Source organism: Pan troglodytes, chromosome 7, assembly GCF_028858775.2.
Source record: "Pan troglodytes isolate AG18354 chromosome 7, NHGRI_mPanTro3-v2.0_pri, whole genome shotgun sequence".
NCBI lineage: Eukaryota > Metazoa > Chordata > Mammalia > Primates > Hominidae > Pan > Pan troglodytes.
In genome coordinates this window covers 33,777,560-33,804,627 of record NC_072405.2, presented here as the reverse complement: position 1 = coordinate 33,804,627, position 27,068 = coordinate 33,777,560, and the positions used below count along the sequence as shown (strand labels likewise).

At 37.0% G+C, this 27,068-nt stretch overlaps 2 protein-coding genes across 5 annotated transcripts in view; both read left to right on the top strand.

Annotated features, from left to right (window-relative positions):
- Positions 1-15,436, top strand: part of KCTD9 (potassium channel tetramerization domain containing 9) — a 30,148-nt gene extending 14,712 nt beyond the window's left edge. Inside the window, exons 4-12 of one of the 2 annotated variants that reach the window (XR_010159227.1) lie at positions 3,051-3,147; positions 3,751-3,809; positions 4,008-4,136; positions 6,934-7,001; positions 7,089-7,184; positions 7,907-8,056; positions 10,022-10,127; positions 10,803-10,952; positions 13,493-15,436. Coding sequence is in view for 1 of the 2 variants with exons in the window: in XM_001161064.8 (XP_001161064.1) it covers positions 3,051-3,147; positions 3,751-3,809; positions 4,008-4,136; positions 6,934-7,001; positions 7,089-7,184; positions 7,907-8,056; positions 10,022-10,127; positions 10,819-10,952; positions 13,493-13,609 (956 nt within the window). In the remaining variant the exon portion in view is untranslated. The remainder of the gene's footprint in view (positions 1-3,050; positions 3,148-3,750; positions 3,810-4,007; positions 4,137-6,933; positions 7,002-7,088; positions 7,185-7,906; positions 8,057-10,021; positions 10,128-10,802; positions 10,953-13,492) is intronic. The other variant, XM_001161064.8, reaches the window with a different exon arrangement.
- A 1,607-nt stretch (positions 15,437-17,043) lies between these two features.
- GNRH1 (gonadotropin releasing hormone 1) lies at positions 17,044-24,215 on the top strand. Of its 3 annotated transcripts, none has more exons than XM_063816252.1 (6): positions 17,044-17,164; positions 17,679-17,771; positions 18,435-18,561; positions 20,110-20,251; positions 21,772-21,867; positions 24,013-24,215. In XM_063816252.1, the coding sequence occupies exons 4-6, from the start codon at positions 20,111-20,113 to the stop codon at positions 24,052-24,054; spliced, it is 279 nt and encodes a 92-aa protein (XP_063672322.1). In that variant the 5' UTR covers positions 17,044-17,164; positions 17,679-17,771; positions 18,435-18,561; position 20,110; the 3' UTR covers positions 24,055-24,215. The 3 variants fall into 3 exon arrangements, with proteins under 3 accessions (XP_063672322.1, XP_063672321.1, XP_063672320.1); XM_063816251.1 differs by having other exon boundaries at positions 18,435-19,240; XM_063816250.1 differs by having other exon boundaries at positions 18,435-20,251.
- The last annotated feature ends 2,853 nt before the right edge of the window (positions 24,216-27,068 follow it).

Sequence of the window (27,068 nt, the reverse complement as noted above, 5' to 3'; positions counted from 1 at the left end):
ATTTAAGTATTTTTTAAAGCATCATACTAATTGCATTTGGTGAGTGGAAGTAGTTCTCAGGATTGTTGCACAGGCAATTGTCAACTTAGAAGTAAGTGCATACTCTTGTCTGTCTGTCTCTACCTTAAAACTGTAAGCAAGAACTTCTCATCTTCTTTTATCCATTGGCCTAACAGTGACTGGCAGGCAGTGGTCACTTAATTGGTCCACTGCATACAAACACAATAAAAAATGATCAATTAAGGTTTTTTTATTGTTATTAACTCATGGATTTAAAAATATTTGGTATATTTTCATCCTCTGCATTTATTGATGTTCAGATGGTCTTAATTTTTTGCCACTGGAAATCTCTTCGGGTCTTTTTAACAAACCTTGTTGGATTTTATGGCTTTCTTATTATCTGGAATAACTGGTGTTCATCTTAAAACCTTTTCCTGTCTTGGACCTGGATCAACATTTTTCCAACAAGCCTTGATTTTTTTTAGTGGGAAGTGTCATTCCAAGACAAATCTGGGTGCTAGGGAGGCTCTTCGCTATTGGGTTCATTATTGTTGCTATGCCTTTTGGTGGACAGAATTGAAAATATATAGGTAGAGATAAAATTTGTATATAATATATGTTATAGGATATAAAGTTTATATGTCGTATATAACAAAATATGGATAGATGAAATAACTCATGGCTTCATAGTAGTACTTAAAGTTTATATTAAGGATTATAAGGTTTTTACTTATCCTCTTCTGTCTTACATCTGTGTCTCCTTTTTCTATATCAATAGTCCTGACTTTCAGGGACATGGAGACTAATAGAATTATAATGTCACATAATTACTCATTTACTTTACCCCATACAGAACACATCTAAAAATGTCAGAGTAACAAACTCAATACTTTCAGTACCAATATAATTACTAAAAACAGTTAAATGTTTTTCATATGCTAAATCCCTTCTCCCCTTACTTAAAAATAATTGTATTGTTTCTGAATTGTCAGAACATATAGCCATTGTATATTATAGTGTCTCCCTTTATACACTCATTTAGTTTTACTTCTTCAAGCGTACACTTACCTCCAATCCTTTTGTTATGTTTCCAGTGGTTATCTGAAACTTGTTCTCTAGTAGATTTCTCTCCAAGATACTATGAGAACAATATTCGGTGACATCTTCCAATGGCAAGATGCCATTGCCATCCACCATCTTTATATAATTTTGGTATAAAATTATATGTCAAAGCTTATTAAATTATAAACTTTAGTATGTGTAACTTGTTCTGTGTTAATTATACCTCAGTGAAGCTATTGAAAAATCCTTGGTTCACATTATTTTTCTTTGAATATCTTAAATATGTTACTGCATTTTATTCTGGCCTGAGGTGTCGGTCTCAAAAAATCTGATCTTTCTTATGTGATTATTTTTCATAGATCACCCAAAGGATATTTCTCTTTCTTTAAAGTACAGTAATTTTAGTAGAATATTTATTGGTGTTCTGAGTTGTTCTGGATTGGTTTTCTCAGTATGTGATGGATCCTTTCAATATATAGTTTCAAGTGTATGTATTTTAAAATTTCAGTACAGTTTTCTTGAAGTTGACATTTTTATTTTGTTCACTTCGATTTGATTTCCTTCTTTCAGGACTCTATTGTATGTAGGGTGGATCTTTTACACTTGTCTTTTATGTTTGAAACTTTCTTTTCCTTTCTTTTTATTTTATTTATTTTTTTGAGACAGGGCCTCACTTCGTCACTCAGGCTGTAGTGCAGTGGTATGATCTTGGCTCACTACAGCTTCAACCTCCTGGGTTCAAGTGATCCTCCTGCCTCAGCCCCCCACCAGGAGCTGGGACTGCAGATGTGTGCTACCATGCCCGGATAATTTTTTTGTATTTTTTGTAGAGATGGGGTTTTGGGATTTTGCCCTGTTGCCCAGGCTGGTCTCGAACTCCTGAGCTCAAGCAATCCACCCGCCTCGGCCTCCCAGAGGATTATAGGCATGAGCCACCATGTCTGACCATTTCTTTTTAATTTTTCAAGCTATTCTCTTTTTTACCTTTTCTTTCCCTTAAGTCATTGTCTATTGTGTTTAATCACTCTTGTATTTCTTTTGCTTTAGTCTTTAAAAATCATTTTTCTTTTATTTCTAATTCTCTTGGGAGTTCTTGCTACTCATTTCTGAATTTTTAAATCCTGGTTTATATTGTTGTTTTATACCTTGTATAAACTTCTTTTAGCATGTTTTGGAATATTAGATTATAATTTTGATCTATTTTGTGGGTATTTCTGGCATGTTTTCATTATCTATAAGGACAATTATTATTTTAACACTTTTGTATTAACATTTGATCAGTCCTTTTGTATTGCTCATTTTTATATGAAATTAGTTCTTCTTAACTTGAAAAGAGGGCTGACAGGACAGTTTTTCTAATTTCATGGCTCTAGAGTTCCCTTTTCTGTTGTTTTTGTGAAGTGTTTAAAATACACAGAACTCATTTTCTGATATATTCTGGTCTATTAAACCTCTTAACTTTCATCTGGAGTCCTTTTTTTTTTTGTCTCTGTTGTCTTTGTTGCATTCAACTTGGATTATTTTCCCAGCATCTTATCAGTATGGGGCTTTGTCCATGGAAGGGAGTTTTGGCCATTTGGTTTTAAGAGTTTATTTTCAGCCCTATAAGATCTTACTGCAGACTACTTGCATCACCCACTTTTGGGATGATCTCAATCTGTTGTTTTCAGCTAGACTTATTAAGCAATGAAGTCAGTATCTATGGATGGCTTTAACATTCATGGGTTCATCATATACCCTGTTGCTTCTCTCTGCTTTTTCTTTCACAGGCGCTGAAAGCATGCTGCTCTTATAGCTGTTGGTATTGGTGGGACTACCTTATCACCTAGTGTTGTTTTAGATGCAGTCTGTGGGTTTGGGTATTGCTGTCCTAGTAGCTCTGGTATGCTTTTATTATGTGTGTATTCAGTTTAAAAAATTATGCCATTACCATCTTCCCAGAATCCCCAATCTTAATATTTGTATTATTTTCTACATGTCATCTCTAGATCCTCAGACAGATTCTAAGCCTCCTGAGGGATTGTCAGGATTCCACACAGACTGGCTGACATTAAATGTTGGAGGGCGGTACTTTACAACTACACGGTAGGTGTGTGTGTATGTGTGTTAGAAAGAGAATGCAAAAGAAGCACTGTGTACCCTTTGTTCTTCAATTTGCTGATTTCCTTAAAAGATACTCAAATGCTGCTTAAATATACTGTGATCTGAAACCATTTTTTATAACTTTTTTTGAAGAAAAAAACATGGCTCACTCCAGAGAAAGCATAAAAGGCATCACTTCAGTGTTTTAGAACATGCTTTTAAGATATTGAGTAATAAACACACAATATAAGTAAAAATTAACACTACTGAAATTTGTGGAGACTACAACTGCTTTTATTAAAGGGCAGAAAAATGTAAGTTTGGAAGATCAAGAATATTATTATGTAATAATTTGCTTACAGGATAGACAGACAAGTATTTAAAGCAAAGGAAACTAAAACAATGTTTAAATCAAAGGAAGTACCCTATTAGAAGGGATCTGATAAATGGCAACTTACTGCACGTTTTTGTTTCCCAGCGTTACTCCTACCAGGTTGTAGCATGCATCTTTTTGAGAGAGCAGCTGGGATCGAGTATACTCTTGACTTAAATATGTTTGTTTATAAAGACAAATGGAGAAATCAATTTTTTTCCCTGAATTCTTAGGAGCACTTTAGTGAATAAAGAACCTGACAGTATGCTGGCCCACATGTTTAAGGACAAAGGTGAGTATAACACGTTGTTTTCACATTTCATCTTACCTGTTTTATATCTGTGCTGACTTTATAACTCCTGACCTTCTGTACTTACTAATTATGTCAGTTTTTAAGAGTAAAAACTTATATTTAGTAATTTTTTCCTCATACATTTCTGACTTTATTTTTTGTTTATGGGGGACTTTCTTTATTATAATGGTAACACAGGTGTCTGGGGAAATAAGCAAGATCATAGAGGAGCTTTCTTAATTGACCGAAGTCCTGAGTACTTCGAACCCATTTTGAACTACTTGCGTCATGGACAGCTCATTGTAAATGATGGCATTAATTTATTGGGTGAGTTTATTTAGCCTTTCAGTATAATTATGTAACTACTCACATTTTTGTAAGTTTAAGATTTTAACTTTGTTTCACTCAGTAACAGTGTATTTCCATAAAGTAAAAGTATATATTTTTTCTATTTTTTAAACTAGATGTTTTCACATGTATATGAGTGATATAGGTGTAGAAATAGATTTAGGCACGGGCAGGTGGTCCTTCAGGTAGATAGTCTTTGTACCTATAGCTAAATATGTAAGCCATACGCATCAACTTTATATTCTAAATTGATTTACGTTCTATCACAAGTGACTTTAAAGGATTTTGTTGTTTCCTTTTTTAAAAATTGAATTAAGAATGTAACTTGGCTCCAAGTTCTGGATATTCCCCACATTATGTGAGAACTAGAGTAGTCAAGAGGGCAAATCATGCCTTGCAATCATAATTCTCAATTAGAGTCTTGATTCTACAACTTGCTAACTTAGGGAGACTAACTTGGGGAAATTTCTCTGAGTCATATTGGAAAAATGAGTGTTAAAAGCACTCTTGACCCTATCTACATCACAAGATTTTTGTGAAGATTCATGGAGGTGATGTAGACAAAGCCCTTATAAAACACTGGTTACATATTTGGAAGCTAATAGGCCTCCAAGTGACTGAAGTTGATGTGATGTTAGTACTTGAGGAATGGTAGGCAGTTGGCAATCTTGAGGTCACATGCCTGTCAGCTTCAGCAGATCATTGCCATGTGCAAAGTGGTCAGACGTAGAGTGCCAGAACCTTGGTTTTTAGAGAAAACCTGGGTATCTAAAATTTTATGTGACACGTTTTTGTTTTGAAAACATTACATGCTGAACACATCAGAATCAGCCTGAGGACTGCTGGCTTACAGTTTCTGTAGTGAAATACAAAACACCCATTAACTTTTAGTGTTGCTATAACAAACTTTATATTCCCTTGAACATGTACCTATTGCAAAAAAAAAAAAGATATTATTTGACCCTTTTAGCTAGTTCTATAACTTTATAACTAAATTCTTGTTGCTTTCTATTTCTCCCATTTTAATTTTTCTTCAAATTATTGATAGCATTTTGTATCCTACTTGCCTAGAAAATAACGTCAGAAATATATTTATCCATGCTGTGTCACACATCTGCAAACCAAGCTATTACCAAGATTTGCTAGTTTTTTCTTTTTCATGTTTCTCAACCATTTCTTTTATTTGTTCAAGTGTTCAAAAAGCAGAGCTCTCTGCTGGATTCATTTTATAAAGCATTGTTTTCAGTTAGTACAGTTTCCATCCAAACTCTTTACATTGCCTACAGGTTGCCCCAAGTAATTATATGCTTTAAAACAATCTACAGTAATTTCACTAACACCAAAAAGTAGTGAGTGGCAGAGCTGGGATTCAAATCCAGATTTTTTTTTTTTTTTTTTTTTTTTTTTTTTTGAGACAGGGTCTCGCTCTGTCACCCAGGCTGGAGTGCAATGGCGTGATCTCTGCTCACTGCAACCTATGCCTCCTGGGTTCAAGTGATTCTCCTGCCTCAACTTCCCAAGTAGATGGGATTACAGGCACACACCATGATGCCCAGCTAATATTTGTATTTTTTTTGTTTTGAGACGGAGTCTTGCTGTGTCACCCAGGCTGGAGTGCAGTGGCGCGATCTCGGCTCACTGTAAGGTCCGCCTCCTGGGTTCACGCCATTCTCCTGCCTCAGCTTCCCGAGTAGCTGGGACTACAGGCACCTGCCACCACGCCTGGCTAATTTTTTGTATTTTTAGTAGAGACAGGGTTTCACCATGTGTTGGCCAGGCTGGTCTCGAACTCCTGACCTCAAGTGATCTACCCGCCTCAGCCTCCCAAAGTGCTGGGATTACAGGTGTGAGCCCGGCCTGTCTTTTGTATTTCTATGGCTTCTCTGGATGTTTTAAAGGTTTAATTCTAAACCTAGAATTGGAAACGTATCCTGGCTGCATTCCCTAAGAGTTCTGCTTTACTTAGACCTTGGCAAATTGAGAGCGTGGCCCACAAGAACCTCTTTTATAATATGTTGAGTTTCCACCAGGGATATATATATCCGAACGGAATGGCATAATCTTTGGATGCCTCTTGAAGGGGAAATGTGGACCCTGTATGCCAGAGTGGTAGCCCGATGCTGTACCTTGGATGATGTTTGTTTTACAATTGGATTGTTGACCATAGAGTTTGGTCTTCACAGAAAAGATTGTATTATTCTTCCCAAATAACTGCTTCTGGTTTTCTGTATCTACTTACCCTTATTAGCTTGTAAGTGTTTGAAGGGAGGGATTATGTCTGATACTTTCTTTGTAATTCCAGAGTTCTAAGTAGTTTTTTACTGAGTCAACAGCCAACTGATTGAGGTCTTCTCATTTGAAAGATAATGGAACCCAAATGTATTCCCACACATTCTGATGATGTTTATTAACAGATTAGAATAAGTAAACATACCAAGTCATGTAAAGGATGTACATTTTTTTTTACCAAGTTAAAGTAAATGATAAATGAAAGCTCTTTTAGTATTTACAAATATTTTTTAAATTTATTCTCCTATAAGACAGATTTCTGAATTATACTTTTGACTTTTTTGTACTTTTTAAACTTTTATTCATTTCTATCATTTTCTGATTCAGTATGTAAAAGATACTTGTGGCAAACCTGTTCAGATCTGCTCCATTTAAAAAGGCAATTAAATGTTAAGATTATGTGAACTAATCGTATTTTAGTAAATTCAAAATGAATGTAATACATTCACTAAATTAGGTTGTTTCAGAATTATTTTTGTTCTGATAGGTGTGTTAGAAGAAGCAAGATTTTTTGGTATTGACTCATTGATTGAACACCTAGAAGTGGCAATAAAGGTAAGCCTGTTTTTACATTAGCCAGTGTTACATTCATTGTAGCTATCTCCCAAAAGACTCCACTAATTTCTTAATATCTTTTTTAAGAATTCTCAACCACCGGAGGATCATTCACCAATATCCCGAAAGGAATTTGTCCGATTTTTGCTAGCAACTCCAACCAAGTCAGAACTGCGATGCCAGGTAATTAGCAGACTTTTACATCAATTATTTCTATCAGCAAATCTATGAATGAAATTTTACATTCTTCTAGTGTTTTGGGATTATCTTGCTTTGTTTTTCTTTTACATGCAAGATCTAATTTAATTATGAGTCATAGCATTGATTTAGTTCTGAAATGGTTAACCAAAAAGAGATGCAATAATAGCCTTTTTAAATTGTCTAATTATACCTCATGCAACAGTTTATGAATAATGCATAGAAATTGCAGCAGTTTTTTAAAAGTCAGTATTTGTACATTTGCAATATATGGGCTGATCAGTGGCAGGTACTTTACTTATGTGTACTATAGCATTTCAAATTGTAAAGACCACAGTACTCATTTTTGCCTAATAAACTGTTTTGAATTACTGAATTAATAAAATAATTTAAATATAATTAGGTTTAAATACTTATTAGCAGGTATAGGACTAACAGGGATCCCTCTTTAGAAGCTTCTACACAGAAATGAATTATAGCCAGGCTATATTCTAATGTATATATCGATAGAGTTTCTTTTATGAGGAACCTATTTAAGGACACTTCTTTTATGTATCTAAGTTCCATTTTATCATGTTTTGTAATAAACTCCAAGTGACTGAACTGCCAATTGCTTCTAAAAAAAACTTGGTGGTTAGCTATAGTAATTAAATTTAATACAAACAGACGATTTAGTTATGGTGACAATTTGTGCTTTTTTATTTCAGGGTTTGAACTTCAGTGGTGCTGATCTTTCTCGTTTGGACCTTCGATACATTAACTTCAAAATGGCCAATTTAAGCCGCTGTAATCTTGCACATGCAAATCTTTGCTGTGCAAATCTTGAACGAGCTGATCTCTCTGGATCAGTGCTTGACGTAAGTATCATTTTAGGCTACAAGAGAAAATTAAATGTTTAGTCTATCGAACAGTCTCAAAGAGCCTTTGAGACAGGAATTATAACTATCTTTTACTGGAGCTTTTAGTTGAAAACAGATAATTTATTATGTTGATATAAGACTAAAGGTCTGAAAGTGAAATGAATTTGGTTTTACAGGTTTGATATCCTTTATTAAACATAGACTTGAAAGGTTTAGCAACTAATAAGAAATTAAATCTTGGAATTAGTTCTTGATCTCCTCAATATACTGTACTTTATTTATCAGGACTCATATTTTCAGCTAATTGTAAAGGTAAAGCTGAAAGGAACCTTGAAATCTATTCAACCTCATTTCTGGAATGGGAAAATGTTATTGCTCAAGAAGTATTTGACAGATATTTTGAAATAAACATGGTATGCATCAGTTTGTGGAAGTTAACATCTCAGTGGCGTTTTCCCTCTCTCTACATATATGTGTATATTTATATATATGTATATGTATGTATTTATAACAGTTATCTGTGTTTATTTGAAGTTAGAGATATATGCAGACCAACAATGAAATCTATTAATTTTTAACAACTTTAAGTTCCTTACCACCAAGGCCCATGTCTGTATGTCTTTTGAATTAATACCATCTTGCTTTTGGTAGTCATTTATTGGATTACTCTAATTTGGGTTTTACTCATTAGCTGCAGCTTATTTTTCCATGAAGCTGTGTATCAGGGCGAGTAACAAAATCTACCAAATATGCATTTTAGTTACTTTCACTGTCCTTTATTCTGTCTTATCATGAAGGGTCAGGTTAGTAGCAAAACAGGAAAAAGACTAACATCAAAAAAAGTTAGAAGGACCTAATCTTTAAATAGTGAAATGTCGAGAGGCATCTTTGTTTGTGTTAAGGACAAAAAAAAAAAAAGATGTTTGTCAAAAACGCTTTGAGATAAATGAACATAATTTAAAACTCTTGGCTGCGTGTGGTGGATCATGCCTGTAAACCCAGCACTTTGGGGAGCAGAGGCAGGCAGATCACTTGAGGTCAAGACCATCTTAGCCAACATGGCGAAACCCCATCTCTACTAAAAATACAAAAATTAGCCAGGCGTGGTGGTGCATGCCTGTAATTCAAGCTACTCAGGAGGCTGAGGCACGAGAATCACTTGAACTTGGGAGGCAGAGGTTGCAGTGAGCTGAGACAGCACCACTGCACTCCATCCTGGGTGACGGAGTGAGACTGTCTCAAACAAAACAAAACAAAAAAATAAAGTCTTAAAACATATATTTTCTACCATTTTACTCTCTGCCCTGCATTATGCATTGTGATGTGCCTGCTCAGGGTTAATAATGTTTAGCCATGGTTGGTGCAGAAAGACCCAGCCAGCATCTTGTTAGTGTTTTCTAGCTAAATAATGCCTTTAAATGCTGGCTTTTGTATTCTGACCTCTGACTTGAAGGCAGTAGTAGCATCTTAGAATATCAAGAATTTCACTTAGAACATCAAGATTCCTACAGTAATAAGAAAATCCATACCCCTAACAAGTCTATGCCTTCCTTACCCATACATTTTGACTGTTTCATTGTCATGCATAGGTATGTTTATAAAAATAGAGATAGAGGTGTCAGAGTTCTGACTCACCCAACTTCTTTATCTAAACCGTTATGTTTCATGTAAAATGAGCATGCTATTGTTAATTTGCATTTATTTTTTAAAAAACAGTTCTTTAAAAAAATTTTTCTTTCAAATGTTCCCAGTTCTTACTTTATTTAATTAGAAAAGCCTTTATTGTAAACAGAAAATAAAATTGATTATGAGTGTTTTGAGTTGAGCCTTTCCCTCTTTTCTTGATTATGAGTGTTTTGAGTTGAGCCTTTCCCTCTTTTCTATTTTTTTTCTTTTACTGTTTGAGCTAATTTGAACAAAATTATGAACCTTACAACCAGGACTTTTCTCTTTTCTTTGCAGTGTGCGAATCTCCAGGGAGTCAAGATGCTCTGTTCTAATGCAGAAGGAGCATCCCTGAAACTGTGTAATTTTGAGGATCCTTCTGGTCTTAAAGCCAATTTAGAAGGTGAGATCCTTTCTGTAAATACCTATTCTACGAAGGAAGCAGACTGTAAAGGAAAAAGCCCTGGAAAATAATTGTTAAGGGTGAAACAGGATAGCTGTAGGGGATAGGTTTCTTCTGTCATCATATTTGGAGAACTTCCAAAGTGGTAAGAAACCTCCATTTGGTTTCAGTCAAATGCTAATCAAAATTGAGGACTCAGAAAAAATAAAACCTCAAATATTTAATAAGGTTTTAGTTGGAAAATTAAATATCAACATCTTAAACTTTCAAATGGAATAAAATATTCTTACACTGACCAAAAGGAAAAATTTCATTTGCATAAAGCCAGGGAGTTTTTAAAAATCATTTTTAGATTTAATGTATTGTTTCTTAATTTGTTACTATCTGTGACTGATCACTTTGTTTACTTGTATATTTAGGAGACTACTTAACTCCCTTATCATAAACCTGTAGAGGCATATTATGAAAGTGCTAACTATCATAAGACAGAACTAAATTTCTTCCCTCAAAAGTATTGTGAAAGCATTCTTTCATCAGTAAACTGTTTATATATATAAGTTCGTTGAGAGACAAGATTTTAGATTAATTTCCAAAAGTTAAAAGAGGCCTCCATTAAGTCATCTTGCAGTTCTGTTGAAGGTAGATAACTATATTTTTAAGTTAAACTACTCCCAGAATGTGTTCACTGTAGGTGCTAATCTGAAAGGTGTGGATATGGAAGGAAGTCAGATGACAGGAATTAACCTGAGAGTGGCTACCTTAAAAAATGCAAAGTTGAAGAACTGTAACCTCAGAGGAGCAACTCTGGCAGGAACTGATTTAGAGGTGAGTTCACCAACACTTTAAGAATTTTTATTACTCTAGACTTACTAAGCATCTCATGCAAAATTTATTGAAATCAAAACAAAGTAGTTGGCTGGTAAAACTGGATTGGAAGACTCATCTGACATTCAGTCTAAGTTGATTTCATTTCTCTCCTTTTCCTTGAGTTTTTCTCAAGTAAATAAGTTTGATAGATGTGTTATCTAATGTATTGCATTTTCCATAAAATTTAATTCCGAATAGAATTAAATGGGCTAGATTACTTCTTAAACTACTTGAGAAATTTAAATGATATCCAGGTTTGAAATCAGGTTCAGGAAAAGTCTATTTGAAATTGGAACCATATGTTTTTTGGTTTTCAGCTTGAGATTATAATTTTGCCTGGTCATCTTTTTCAAAGAATTATATTTGTATGTCTTCTTAATTTGCCAGTTTAGCTAGCAGACTTGATAGCTGTTGATAGGTCTATATCAGCACTATCCAATAGCACTTTGTGCAGGAGGGACATGTTCTATATCTGTGCTGTTCAGTATAGTAGCTACCACCCATATATAGCTATTGAACACTTGAGATTTGGCTAGTGCAGATGAGAAATTGATTTTTAAATTTTATTTAATTTTAATTCATTTAAATTTAAGTAGCCACATGTGGCTGGTAGCTATGAAATCTGGTATAAATTGGATAGCAGAGAACGGTATGTCAAAATTTAGCTTGCTGTTAATGTTTTTTCATAATATTTTTGCCTAGATATCTTGATAGCTCTCGGTAGCAGAGTAGCAGGCCCCTTTCAACTTCAAGGCAAAGAGAATTGGCCTAAGTATAATCCTATCACGAGCACAATTATTTATTGTTTGTTACATTACTTTCACCTAAGATTATATTTTTTTCCTTGGTTTTAGTACTGTGTACTCAGTGTGGCCTAGCAGCAAAAGCCTCCCTCTCTGTAACTGATTGCAAAGACTGATCAGGTTGACTATTGAGGGGAGAGCTGCTGACATTTGTTCTCCTAACAAACAGGTTACGTTTAGTCACCCTTCTCTCTAACCATTGTCCCCTATCATATCCAGGGACTTAAGTGGAATCTCTATCTTATTGCTCCGTGATCTCAAGACAAATTAAGAAACAGCTTCAAATTGCGGTGGTTACACTGTTCTGTACATCTGTCAAACTCACTGTATTATATACGTACCTTTGGGGCTTTAAAAAGAAGGGCAGTTCCTTGCTATAAACATACTAGGGCTAGGGAATGGAAAAATCTATTACACAATTTGATTAAGTAAAATCTTTTCAGATTAAAAAAAAAGTCTTCCCCCCATCTCATTCCTTTTGTTGTTGTTGTTCTTGGATCATAGTAAAATTGTTTTGATAATATTTATTACTTTGGGGCCGGGCGCAGTGGCTCATGCCTGTAACCCCAGCATTTTGGGAGGCCAAGGTGGGCGAATCACTTGAGGTTAGGAGTTTGAGACCAGCCTGGCCAACATGGTGAAACCCCGTCTCTACTAAAAATAGAAAAAATTAGCCAGGCGTGGTGGTGAGTGCCTGTAACCCCAGCTACTCTGGAAGCTGAGGCAGGAGAATAGCTCGAATCCTGGAGGTGGAGGTTGCAGTGAGCCGAGATTGCACTCCAGCCTGGGCAACAAGAGCAAAACTCCGTTTCAAAAAAAAAATTGTGTGTGTGTGTGTGTGTGTGTGTGTATTTATTTATTATGTTGGAATCCATTCTGTATTTTAAATCAGTGGTCCCCAACCTTTTTGGCACCAGGGACTGGTTTTGTGGAAGAAAATATTTTCACAGATCAGAGTCGGGGGCTGGTTTTGGGATGATTCAAGCGTGTTACATTTATTGTGCACTTTATTTCTACTAGTATTACATTGTAATATATAATGAAATAATTATATAACTCACCATAATGTAGAATCAGTGGGAGCCCTGAGTTTGTTTTCTTGCAACTAGACAGTCCCATCTGGGGGTGTTGGAGACAGTGACAGATCATCAGGCATTAGATTCTCATAAGGAGTACCCCACCTAGATCCCTCACATGTGCAGTTCACAATAGGGTTCACGCTCCTGTGCGAATCTAATGCCCCTGCTGATCTGACAGGAGGTGGAGCTCAGGCTGTAACTTGAGCCATACAGGGACTGGCTGTAAATACAGATGAAGCTTCATCTACTGGTGACTTCCTGCTGTGTGGCCTGATTCTTAACAGACCATGGACCAGTATCAGTCTGTGGCCCAGGGGTTGGGGACCCCTGTTTTCAATGTCTCCTTATAAAATATGCAAGAACAAGGGACATGCTTCCTCTTTAACCTTTGTTTATACATATTTATGGTGATCAGCCTGAACATTAACTAGAGGTAACAAATACAGATAGAAGAACATCTTAATTTAGGGTGGTGTATCATCAGTTTTCCGGAAATTAACTGAGTTTTATTGTATAAGAACATTTTCCTAATCTGCCCCAGAAATCATTTTGAGCAGAAATAGATAAGGCCTGAAATTTCCACATGAATTACATGAATATTGTTTTCATCTTGCAGAATTGTGATCTGTCTGGGTGTGATCTTCAAGAAGCCAACCTGAGAGGGTCCAACGTGAAGGGAGCTATATTTGAAGAGATGCTGACACCACTACACATGTCACAAAGTGTCAGATGAGAATTTTAGGGGCTGGAGGAAGATGTAAAAGATGAAAATGTTTTCCTTATCACTTTTCTTTCTCCACCCACTCAGTTGTCTAGAAGAAATAACACTGTAAGGAAATTTAAAAAAAACATTTAGAGGATTATGCTTGTTTTGAGTGGTGCATAAGGGAAAAAACTGACTTTTTTTCCATATTCTGATTTTTAACAGAAAAGCACTCATTTAATAGATGTAGGGAAACTAGATATTGCTGCCTTTTGAATGGGGTAGGGGGGTTTACCTGGTTTTATGACCAGGCATAGTATCTGTTATATTTGCTTTTAAATAGGCATGATGTGGAAATACCATCTTGGTTTGAGATGCATTTGAGGATTTTAATTTATGGAAAGCACAACATATGCAATTATATTTATTGAATTCCTAGATGCGGTATGGATATTTAAATTGTTAAAACTTTCTGAAAACTTGGAAAAGGTTGTTCAGGTTTATAAATAGCTTTAGTGATGCCTCCCCTCTTTAAATACCTGTCACACCGTATGAATATGGTGAGATCAGACTCCCTAAGACTCTTTTCAGGTTCATTTTTATAATGTTTACTTTTTAGGACAGAACAGTAGCTAAATTAAAGTAATATCCAGTTCTTACTGATTGAGACAGAGTGGAAAGAAAGACATCATTGTACATCACTGTCATTCCAAAGGTACAGTGGAACTCTGGATGGAGGAATAACTTACCTATCACTACAACACTTACAAATGAGAATTTCTCAGAATTTCATTCTAGGCAAGTTCCACTCAACACCAGATCAAGCAATTCTGTCTATTTACACTATTAGCCTAGTTTTCTCATACAGTCATCACAAGCATAGGAAGATACTTCAAAACCAAAAAAACCAAGGTGCATCATTAATATTCATTTAATTCGAATACCAAATAGTTTACATAGGGCCAGCTTAGAAATAGATACTAAATCCAGAGCTACTGCAATCAAAGCTTATATGAGTGAATATGGTAGAGTTGCCTGCTAAAAGGCGATGTAATATAATTGCAGCTAGAACCCTACAGTGGGGAATGAGGAATTTTAAACACACATTTGATTACAGCCACCAAAAAAATAGACGTAAAGATAAAGGCATTTGGCTGGTCCAAGATGTAATTATCAATCAGTCAGCACCTGTGATTCTTTTACTTTTTTTTTTGTGGTTTTTTTTTTTAAACAAATTTTAGCCCAATTTTCTTGAGTCATTATCTCTCTGCAGCAGCAGAGGAAGGGCCTGTACCTCCCTACCAATGACTTGGTGTCCTTATTTTCTACCCCAAGAGCAGGGATATTAGCTGTGTCCAAATGGGTTCTGAATTCTACAGACTCATCAACATGAGGCAAGGAATCATTGAAAACCACCTGTGTCTCCTTTGGGAGAATGACATATCTTTAGTATTTACGTAGCTTATTCTTCTATATCTACATATGCAAAGCTTTCCTTAACAGTAAAGGGTACATATGCATAGTGGGAGGAGATCAGACCTTTACAAGTGAAGGAAAGCAACTTCAGAAATGAATTATTTTCTTTGCTTTATTATTTTTACCAAGACAGAGAAGTATTGTATTGAGAGAGAATCTATTTTCATAATCAATATGTGCCTAAATTATATTTAAATCATTTCACTCTGTACTATATTTTCAGGAATTACAGAATGTGGTATTCATTCACTTAAAGGTACCTCTGTAGAAATAACCTAAAACTGCAGAAGGATCTGAAAGATCTAAACATGGTGTGCTTAGAAACTGCAGATTTTAGATCTAATGTATACTGCATTAATAAATGATATAAAGTGTTGAAAAGGAGTTTCTTCTCTTCCTTTTGAAAATCATCACTTTCTGTATTTTGCTTACATTTCTTCAATATGTATTGACAACCAGCCCTGTGGTTCTGGGTAGCAAAGGAAATACAGTATAACTTAATTTGTTATGGATTAGTCTTTTTGAAAGTACCATTAAAGTAAATTTATTTCTTTAAACATGATTATTTTTATCATTCTTTTAAAAATACACCATGCTAACAACACAAACCTTATGAATTCTGAACAAAAGACTGCCTCCCCAATAATTCGTTTAATTTGTTTGTGTTAAATTCATCACTCTTTAGGTGATGAATATTACCAGTTAGCTTTATTAGACTGGATAAATAGTATGCCCCAAAACATTTTTTGCCTGATAACTAGGATAGAGAATTTTAAGGAGGGAAGAAACCGTTAAAATAGTAAAACTTCCATTAACCCTAGAGATGAAACATGTCTGTACACATAGGTAAAAATACAGCTGTTGGGATGACAGGAAAAAGGTTTTAAATCAAAATTAAACTAGCTGGATTACCTGCATTAATCAAATTTGGTACTCAAGTAACTAAGCAATACTATCTATTGTAGTCTAGTTCTTTCAACTATAGTCTCAAGGAAATTCTGGTAGAAAATGCTGTAAATTAATTATTCTTATGAAGGGTTCAATCATAAATCAAGACTTGGAATATTTTCTCCATTTCATTTTATGACTCTTATGTGTACTGTAAATCTGCCCTATGTCAACTTTAAATCATCTTTAATATATGGAAAAAACTTAGAATTGCACTAAGTAAGTCCCCAAGGAAGAATTACCTTTAAAATTAAAAGGTTCATTACTACAAAGAAAAGTGGTTACATTATTTCAGTATAAAGCACCTTATCCAAGGATTAATTCTCTGAAACCCTTTTACAACCTGATTAGACATGTCAGCAGGAGTTAACCTTAAGTGCTTCCTGCTGAGATTTTACATTAGGGCAAGAAAAGATTTTTTTCAACTGTCATTTCAGTGAGATTATGAGATCATTGCTGTAATAATTTTGAGGTGTTTTGATGTTGATGAAGCAGTTTTTTCTCTAAAGCCATTCTTTCAAATTTAGAAAAAATATGACAAATATAAAATCCAATTATTTAAACCCAATTTATTATATTTAACTTTTTGATAAATTGACCTAACCATGGAATCCTTAAATGGTTTTAAGTTTGTCATTCAATATCAAAAACTCATTAATTGCATAGTGGCTTGATAACCTATTTGGTGCTATAGAAAGTAAGACAAAACAAAGTTGACTCTTGCCTTGAGATCTGTGTGACCTAAGACAATGCTAATGGAGACTGTAAGGACAACAGCATATTGGATGAATTCATAGACCATATTTGTGATGGTTAATACTGAATATCAACTTGATTGGATCAAAGCATGCAAAGTATTGATCCTGGGTGTGTCTGTAAAGGTGTCGCCAAAGGAGATTAACATTTGAGTCAGTGGGCTGGGGAAGGCAGACCCACCCTTAATCTGGGTGGGCATCATCTAATCAGCTGCCAGCAAATATAAAGCAGGCAGAAAAACGTGAAAAGTCTAGATGGGCCTAACCTCCCAGCCTACATCCTTCTCCTGTGCTGGATGCTTCCTGCCCTCGAACATTGGACTCAAAGTTCTTCAGCTTTGGGACTCAGACTAGCTTTCCTTGCTCCTCAGCTTGCGGACAGCCTACTGTGGGACCTTGGGATCGTGTGAGTTAATACTTAATAAACTCTCCTATGTGCGTGTGTGTGTATGTATTCTGTCCCTCTAGAGAATGCTGAGTAATACAGTATTGCTGTGTTCATCTTAATAATTTCAAAACATTTTTCAAAAATTTAATCCCAACTGTTAGAAATAACCTACAAGAAATCCAGTGAGGCCTACCTACCCAGAGATAAGTGATTCACCTGACAATATGCATCACAAGTCTTAACTCTCATTTCATTAGTCCTATCCAGAGACCACATTTTCTACTTAAGCAATACTTAGAGGCACATCTCTCAGCAAACACAAACCAATTGGACAATTTAAACTAGCACTATTCAACCATAATGAACTCTTGTTGAAAAACAGTCAGTCCCTACTTGCATATTATAGTGAGATGAGATTCCACTCTTCATGTCAGAATGGCACTTACATGAGTCAAAGTGTCTAAATGAAATAATTTAAATGGAACAAAGTCAAATACTTACGTTTTATTTTTAAATTCTCCTCTATTTGCAGTTATACTGTAAAGTGTACTCCCTTCTCTATGCTATCATGAGGACTGGACAGCCTCCACAGAGATGGCTGGACAAAGCAAGGGAATTTACTTAGGTAAGACACCATTTCTCTTAACTCTGAAATCTCTGCAAATGTAGTTATTCCAGAGGAGACTGTGCAATGACTGATGGGTTTAGCATCCTACATGAGGGGAAATTGCCATTCCCAGCTGTAAAATGAACAAATATCCAGTTATTTTTTTTAGCCATCTTACAGCTTAGCTAATATAACAGGATTTACAGCCAATTATACATGAAAGTTTAATTCTGTGTCAGATAAAGCATATCTTTGATGCAGAAATAGAGGCAGCATTAGGTCTTACCTGGTTAAAAGCTTTTTGCTTTCTATTCATTCATTCGTTCGTTCATTCATTCAAACCTATACTTACTGAATGCTCACTAAATGCCGGGGGTTTATTAAGAGAGATTTAAATAAGATGGGATCTTTGACTATTACAGGTTTCAGCCTAGGGGTAAATTAGGGGAAGACAACCATGTATTCAAATAAATGTAATTAAGAGTAATGGTTGTGTGTGTATTTTACATGCTTGTCCTGTGTAAATAACACGTCCACGGTTGCACCTCTGGGGTGGAACATCTATAAAATTTAGATAATGATACCCACTTTGCATGGCTATTGTAATGAGTGCTCTTATACATTTGCTATTTATTAAATAACTATAATTTCTCATCTTTCTGTTCCCACTGCCCTTAACAGTGATTTGCATATTTAACTCAATAAGCATCTACTGAAATGAGTTGATCTGTTGATGTAAGTCTGCTCAATATGGTCTTGCTCTCGGAATATGTTTCTTGCCTTTTTGATGCTTTAGAAGGCTTTCAAGGTAAGTCAAGCAGGGAACCTGGTGGGTAGATGAGGGAATTTTCAAACACACAACTGTCTGATTTAGGATCCTACATGAACTTGGTATATAGTGTCACTTACTTGTAAATCAGATTTTTAAAATTGGAAGCAACTCTGTGATCATCTAGTCCATCTAGTCTACACCCTTCCTTTTACAAATGAAGAATCCAAGAGCCAGAAGCTCCCAGACATCCTGACTCAATGTCCTATATTTGTTGTATAGCCTCCTTTGTGGAAGTTATGTATGCATTTGACTTCACTTAATCTAAGACATCTATTTTCCTTGAACTCTTGATAGGTCTGCTGGTTTCCTCAAGGGAATCCAACCTAGCTAGATTTTAATCTCTTTGAATTGTGTCCTCAGCTATAAAAGTTTTAGCTGATGTTTTAATGGCTGCACTTAAGTAAATCTAACAGATATACCAGGGGGTGTTCCAATTACATACACCATTAAAGGGCTTTATGTGAGGATTTTTAAAAATTACCATTAAAAAAAGAAAAAAGCATAGTCCATTTGCAGTATAATTTACCAGCAGGAAAGATTTCAATGTCCTGGAAAAATTCCGTATAAAAAGGAAGATAGGAAAACAGAAAAGTCACAGTACTCAACCTACTTCAAGGGAAGCTTGGGATCTTTTTGGCTCTCTGCCTCTAAACAGGTAAAAGGCTTTGTATTATTTCTAGCACGAGTTTTTCTTTTTTAGATTGCATGCTATTGTATGTCTACAGGGCATTTGACAGCCCAAGGGCTAAATCCAGGTGTGACGGTATCTAATGATGTCCTGTCCTTCACTGTCCTTGCCATCACCAGCCACAGAGATCCAGGCTTTGGGGAATCCCACAGCTTATCGACCAGTGTTTGATTTAGTCTTTAGCCTCTTTCCCATCAAATGAAAATTAACTTGGAGACACATTTCATTAGAAAATTAGAGGCCCCCTTGGCTAGGAAGGCATCTGGTCTGGGACTAACTACTTTGAACAGTGTTGAGTCCTCTCTCCCACAGATGGTTCAGCCAGCAGTAATGCTAGGAAGACTGAAGGATAAATAGAAAAATGTCATTAGTACCATGGGGTAGCCATGTAATGTCAAGCAATTTTATATTAGCCAGAGATTCCTAGTAGGAGCTACTTTTCTTAACAGATGACTCAGTTCTCTTTATCTTAGGAATGAAAGAGTTGAAGACCAATCCACAACAGGGGAAATGTTAAGGCAAAATGATGAACTTGATAAGGGATGAATTATGGGGTTTGGATAACCAAACAATAAAAATAAAAGTATAGACTATTTTAGTACTAAAAAGGTCCTGAACATGTGAGTTTAAGTACTCATTTTGTCCCCAGTGGCTAAGAAACTAAAGGCAAGCCAGCAGGTGTCTCTGAGTTTCAGTGTCTGTATGTAAAAACTGACTCCGACTTCCATCTTCTGCAGGGTTAGTGATACAGATGCTAGCTTTTTCACTAAAGAGGTCTTTTAGTTTATACTCAACCTTGTCTGGATCTAATTTGATTGTGCATTCATGTGCCTTAGAATGAAGCCAATTCAAAAACTCCTAGCTGGCCTTATTCTACTGACTTGGTGCGTGGAAGGCTGCTCCAGCCAGCACTGGTCCTATGGACTGCGCCCTGGAGGAAAGAGAGATGCCGAAAATTTGATTGATTCTTTCCAAGAGGTAAGTTTCTCTCAGCTTCAAAATAAGACATAGTGATTTGATTCAATTTAACTATATTAAACATTCAGGATAGCCCCAATGGCAATATTCTATGATGTTGTACCCTAGATGCTCCAGGTGAGATAAGGCACTTACAAAGTAGAAGTCCCATTCCTACTTTCAGTTCACACAGGGACTAAACAAAGAGCTGGAAAAATTCCAAAAGAATATATTAATAGCAACAAGTGTGAGACAGCACGTCATACTCTGAGTGTATGGGATTGCTAAAGGAATTAGAAACAATGGGATAGGGTCAAGGTCTGTATCAGAAGATGATTCTTTGGGATTTGGAAAAAACGTTAGAACTTCGTATTTTTTTTCCTCATTTCATCTTTTAAAAATATCTATGATATTAGATCAGTACATTTTTATAATTTATAAATGAGTATCCTTATCAAGGATGCATGCCCTATAATTTCTTTTCACTGATAGGGGCATTTAAGCAAAGTTGGAGACTGGTAGAATACAGGAATTAGCAAACTCAAGATGATAAGATAACGTAGTAGAAAACATGCTGATTTAAATTCATATAGATTAGATTATAGGACTGGCACCAACACTAACGTAAGGTACTTGCTTTCTTGTTTTTTGGGGTTATTTTCTAAGACAGGGTCTCGCTGTGTTATCTAGGCTGGAATTTAGTGGCACGATCACAGCTCACTGCAGCCTTGACTTCTTGGGCTCAAGTGATCCTCCCACCTCAGCCGTCTGCATAGCTGGGACCACAGGCATGCACTATCACACCCAACTAATTTTTAAAACTTTTTATAGAGATGGGGTTTCCCTATGTTGCCCAGGCTGGTCTCAAACTCCTGGGCTCAAGGGATCCTCCCACCTTGGCCTCCCAAAGTGCCGGGAGGATTTTTGTTTATAAAATATGACCACTCATCAGGGTCATGTAAGGAAAGAAGCCATCTATGTTAGCTGATTAACCTGAAAAATAACCTAGGGCTGAGAATGGGAAAAATTTTAAATCATTTCATTATCATTGGAAGGAATTATCTCTTTTCTGAGAAATAATAAAGATAATTTAGTATTAAAGAAGACCCAGAATCTGAAGCCTCTTCTCTGCAGGTTATACATGAAGCAAATCTCATTGAACTATAACATATTTAGTAAAACCTAGAAAATAAAAACCAACCTTTTTTACAACTATAAACTCTTGGGGGTTTTTTGCTTTTTGTTTTTTTGGGTATACTGACTCTCATGAGGCTCAAAGTGCCTCCCTCTTTTCATCTTTAAGGGGAAAATGTGATATCTTCTTACTGTCTCCATTATCTCCAGATCCCCATGCCATTCCGTAGAAATGTCAGATGGCAGATCTGTGTCCTTAAAGTCCCTGTGCTAATCCTGCAACTTTCCCAATCTCCCTCAGCCCCACATCCCCCTTGACCCCACTCTCCACAATTTTTTGGTAGAAATGGAAAACACCATTTCATTTCTTTATCTCCATCTCAAAGCATCACATTCTCTTTCTTCAGATAGTCAAAGAGGCTGGTCAACTGGCAGAAACCCAACGCTTCGAATGCACCATGCACCAGCCACGTTCTCCCCTCCGAGACCTGAAAGGAGCTCTGGTAAGTTAAAGTGATCATAACATGATCACAGCATAGAGCTCTGGAGGTAGATAAGCCTTTGGGGATCACTTAGGACAGCTACCTCCCAGATACTGCGGGGCTTACATTCCTGACTCCTCTGTTACCTCCTGTGGTAGGACCGTGTTTCATGACAATCCCAGTTGGTGGTTAGACAGCACTAGGGGCTGAAACGTTTTTTTGTTTGTTTTGTTTTTTCTGAAGTTGAATTGAAATCTCTCTGTAACTTTTATCTGTTAATCCTGGTTCTAGCTTTTGGGATAACTAACAAAACAAATTTCTTCCCACTGCTGCATTTCATTTCTTTAAGTAAAATCACCAAACCCCCTAGACTACTCCACTCCAGGCTACTCCACAGCCCTCCACCTGATCCTGCAACTGTGCTTTATCTTACATGGTTTTCCAGAACCTTGGGGAATAGAGACATGAGAAACACTGCTGTAGATGGGTTTTTTTTCTCTTCTTTGGAATGAAAAATGCCAAACTACTAAATTTATAATTTAGAGAGTGATGGATTTGATTTCCAGTTTCCTGATAGGACAATAATCACCTCCAAATTCCACCCCCCAAAATGGAAATACACTAATCATATTAGGTTTTTGATGAAAAAGTATAAAGAGAATTGAATGTATAAATTGAATCTTTTAAAAAAATTATTTGTTGAGACAGGATCTTGCTCTGTTCCCCGGGCTAGAGTGCAATGGTGCAATCAATGTTCACCACAGCCTCAACCTCCCAGGCTCAAGCAATTCTGGAGACTAGATTAGCCTCTCTAGTAGCTGGGACTATAAGCACTTGCCACCACACCCAGCTGATTTTATTTTTTAATTTTTTGTAGAGACAGGGTCTATGTTGCCCAGGCTGGTCTCAAACTCCCAGCCTCAAGATCCTCCCAAAGTGCTGGGATTAAAGGTGCAAGCCACTGTGCCTGACTTAAGTTGAATCTTGGATTCAATGTTGATATTCTCTGATCTCTATTGTCCACTTATTTGCAGCAATCAGAAGGCATTACAGTTAATGATCAGTTATGCCTAGGAGCTGGGAAAGCCCAAATAAATCATATATAAAAATAAGCTGTAATTTTAATTGTCTACAGTGACTTCAACTTAATATACCCACAGAACAAAGAAAAAAGTGGGCAGACGTCATTATTTCCTTTTTCATTTTTTTTTTGAGACGGAGTCTCGCTCTGTTGCCAGGCTGGAGTGCAGTGGCGCAATCTCGGCTCAATGCAACCTCCATCTCCTGGGTTCAAGCGATTCTCCTGACTCAGCCTCCCGAGTAGCTGAGATTACAGGCATGCGCCACCACACTGGACTAATTTTTGTATTTTTAGTAGAGATGGGGTTTCACCATGTTGGCCAGGATGGTCTCGATCCCTTAACCTTGTGATCCGCCCACCTCGGCCTCCCAAAGTGCTGGGATTACAGGCATGAGCCACCACGCCCAGCCTATTTCCTTTCTTTTTCTAATCTTGCTTACTGCATTACAAAAATGGCAAGCAGTGAAATTTGTCAAACATGACATTATGAAGAAATTGAAGCAAAGGCTGGTTTAATAGCAAAGTAATTGACCAGACTTTTTTTTCACTTCCTTCCTCACAACTCATCCTTAAACTATTAATGTAGATTTTATGTATATTAAGTGCTTAAAAAGACCCAATCGGCCAGGCACAGTGGCTCATGCCTGTAATCCTAGCATTTTGGGAAGCCGAGGTAAGTGGATCACTTGAGGCCAGGAGTTCAAGACCAGCCTGGCCAACATGGTGACACCCTGTCTCTACTAAAACTATAAAAATTAGCCAGATGTGGTGATGCATGCCTGCAATCCCAACTACTAGAGAGGCTGAGGCACGAGAATCATTTGAACCTGGAAGGTGGAGGTTGCCATGAGCTGAGATCACACTACTGCACTCCAGCCTGGGTGACAGAGTGAGGTTCTGTCTCAAAAAAAAAAAACCAAAAAAACAACAAACCCAATTTATCATGTCTCCCTAGCACTAACTAGAGTACAAAATCAAACAGACCAGTTCCTTCCAGACTGATATTTTAGAAATTAAAATGTCAAAAATGTAATGAAATTCAGCTGGTAAAGTCAGTCTTGATATATTTGTTATATATTTTTCAGGAAAGTCTGATTGAAGAGGAAACTGGGCAGAAGAAGATTTAAATCCATTGGGCCAGAAGGAGTGACCATTACTAACATGACTTAAGTATAATTCTGACATTGAAAATTTATAACCCATTAAATACCTGTAAATGGTATGAATTTCAGAAATCCTTACACCAAGTTGCACATATTCCATAATAAAGTGCTGTGTTGTGAATGAAGTGGCATACCTGTTAAATCTTTCTCCAACTCAGAACTCCGGGGGAAGGGTCACTGTAAACCCACCAAAGGGAGCCCTCCATGTGTGTATACAGGTGGCAGATGGGAGGGCAGATAAGATAAAGTGTCTGTTGTTGACAAAAGGGATCTCAGGCTCTCCAGCACCCATACCCTGCATCAACCCACAAGCAGAACAGCCACATACTGGTCCAGCCAGAAAAAGCTGATTCAGCTCCAGTTTCTCTGGGATTATAACTTTTCGACCATACTCTTCAGAAGTTGAGGTGGGGCCATGGCCAAGGCTTTCTTCCACTTGGAAAGAAGTTCCCTCCCTTGATTGTCTCCAAACCCTTTGAAAGTTTACTGGAACCCAAGTGAGGCCTGGGGGTAAGGAGAGGGGGCCTCCAAGGACTCCTAGTCCAGCGCTCCTTCTGGTCCCACGCAATCTATCCAAGTGGTGCACACTGCGGGTTGGGACTGAGACCTAAAAAATAATAAGAGTGTTCATCTGCTTGATCTGTTTGGTTTGCATTTAAGAAACACAATGGAGTATAGACAGACCGTTGGAGACGGGACTCTATTGTTCCTATGTCCCCTGGTCAGATAGCATTGCCACCATTCTTTCTCCAAGAAGACCAGGGGCAGGCTTTGTGCTACATATGTGCACAGATATTTTTACTAACCATCATAAGAACCTTGGATTGTAGTTAGTATTGCCTTTGCTTTAAAATGAGGAAACGGGCTCAGAGAGTTTAAGAGACCCAGCCATGTTTGGTTCCATGTTCACTATTCTAGTATTGCCTTATGATGAGCAGCTAACAGAACTGGACTTTGGAGGCTGGGTTATTTTGTCCATTGGAGCTGAAACAGGAAACTAGGGTTCATAGGTCAATGTAGATTTAGCAATGACTAATCCTCCATAAGGCCCCAGACACTATGACATTGATGTTCTCATTTAGCCACATAACTTCCAAGTGGCTATGAGACCATTGGAAAAAAAAAAAACAAATTTCAGATAACTTGCCCAATGTCTCAGTAACAAACTGACCTGTCAAAGATCTAAGCCCTTTTTCCTCTTTTAATCAAATGAACTCGCCTCCCTACCCCCTACCCTGCTCCCTCAAAAAAGGAAAGACTTAATGCTAAGAAATTTGAACAGGGGTGAGAAACATCCCGTGGGGGAAAACCGCTTCTTTTTAATACAAATATTTGCTACTGCACAATGACAGATTTCCCAAATACCTCCATTGGAAGAGTCTCTAAAGTGGAATCAAATAATTTCTTCACTCCGTCTTTAATAAAATTAGGCAATGATGTGATCCACAACCTGCTTTATGAAACAAAAGCAAAACTGCATTATTTCATTAATCAATACATGTGAGCAAGATGAGAGGCTTCCATTAGCCAATTACCCAGTGACTTTTTTTTAATGAAAACAGTATACAATCTTCACATTACTTAACACATTAACAAAAAGCAACACACCCACTTAACTTACACATCCTGTGTGAAGCATCAGATTTCCTTAGCCAAAGTTTGTCTCTTTGGGACAATTTCTTGAGGGCCAGCTGCAGGCCTCCCTTGAATGGGATAAAAAGATGCTCATCCAACTGCCTGATGCTGATGTTAGAGGCTTTCAGGAGGTACCCTTGATGCTCAAATGGCCCAAATAACTAACGGGAAGGAGGAGAGTGAAAATGGCCACTTTGGAGCTGAGCATGGTGGCTCACACCAGTAGTTCCAGCTACTTAGGAGGCTGAGGCATAAGGATTGCTTGAGCCCAGTTTGAGGCTGCAGTGAGCCATGATTGCAACAGTGACTTTAGCCTGGACAACACAGTGAGACCCCATTTTGAAAATGAAAATGGCCTCCTTATAAAAATCATAAACACTGAATCTGAAGACTCTAACTCATCAATGTAGCTTTAAGAAAAAAAAAATCCTAAGCCTTTCATAACAAAGGGTAGGGAAACATATCAAATGATACATTTAATGAGATGAGTTCTCAAATACATATGGCTTTAAATGATCAAGTAGTAAAAAAAAAGTTTCAAAAATAGATCATTTTAGCAAAACTTTTAGAAGTTGCAGTAGCTTACAGATGACTGGAAAAAAGCCAAGAATCACTGCATAAGATAATAGCACTTGGATTTTGACAGAGGAAGACACTTTATAGTATTTCTCTATGGGGATCCTAGAGCCAAAAGATTACCCAGATCTGTCAAGTTAGTATTTACGGCCCAAACGCTGTGGTGTTTTCAAGAAGCGTGATTCTTACAAATCATATGAACACAGTGAAGCATTATTGCTTCTAAAAAGCAAAGCACTGGAACACTTTTTTTTTTTTTTTTTGAGATAGGGTTTCTCTTTGTCACCCAGGCTGAAGTGCAGTGGCATAATTATAGCTCACTGCAGCCTTGACCTCCTGGGCTCAAGTGATTCTCCCACCTCAGCCTCCCAAGTAGCTGGGACTACAGGCACGCATCACCATGCCTAGCTAATTTTTTTTTATTTTTTGTAGAGATGGGGCCTCTGTCGCTCCTGCTGGAGTGCAGTAAGATGATCATGGGTAACTGCAGGCTTGACTTCCGGGGCTCAAACGATCCTCCTACCTCAGCCTCCCAAGTAGCTGGGACTATAGACACGCATCACTGTGCCTGGCTAATTTCTTTAAATTTTTTGTGGAAACAGAGTCTTACTCTGTCACTCAGGCTGGAGTGCAGTTGCATGATCAGGGCTTACTGTTGCCTCTACCTCCTGGGCTTAGGCAGTCCTCCTGCCTTGGCCTCCCAAAGTGCTGAGATTATAGGCTTGAGCCACAGCTCCTGGACAGAACACTTTCTTGGGGGAAAAAAA

Coding starts and splice junctions, on each gene's coding strand:
- GNRH1 (XM_063816250.1), top strand. CDS start 20,099: ATGTGCCTTAGAATGAAGCCAATTCAAAAACTCCTAGCTGGCCTTATT. Junction 20,252..21,771: donor TGATTGATTCTTTCCAAGAG/GTAAGTTTCTCT, acceptor CTCTTTCTTCAG/ATAGTCAAAGAGGCTGGTCA. Junction 21,868..24,012: donor GAGACCTGAAAGGAGCTCTG/GTAAGTTAAAGT, acceptor TATATTTTTCAG/GAAAGTCTGATTGAAGAGGA.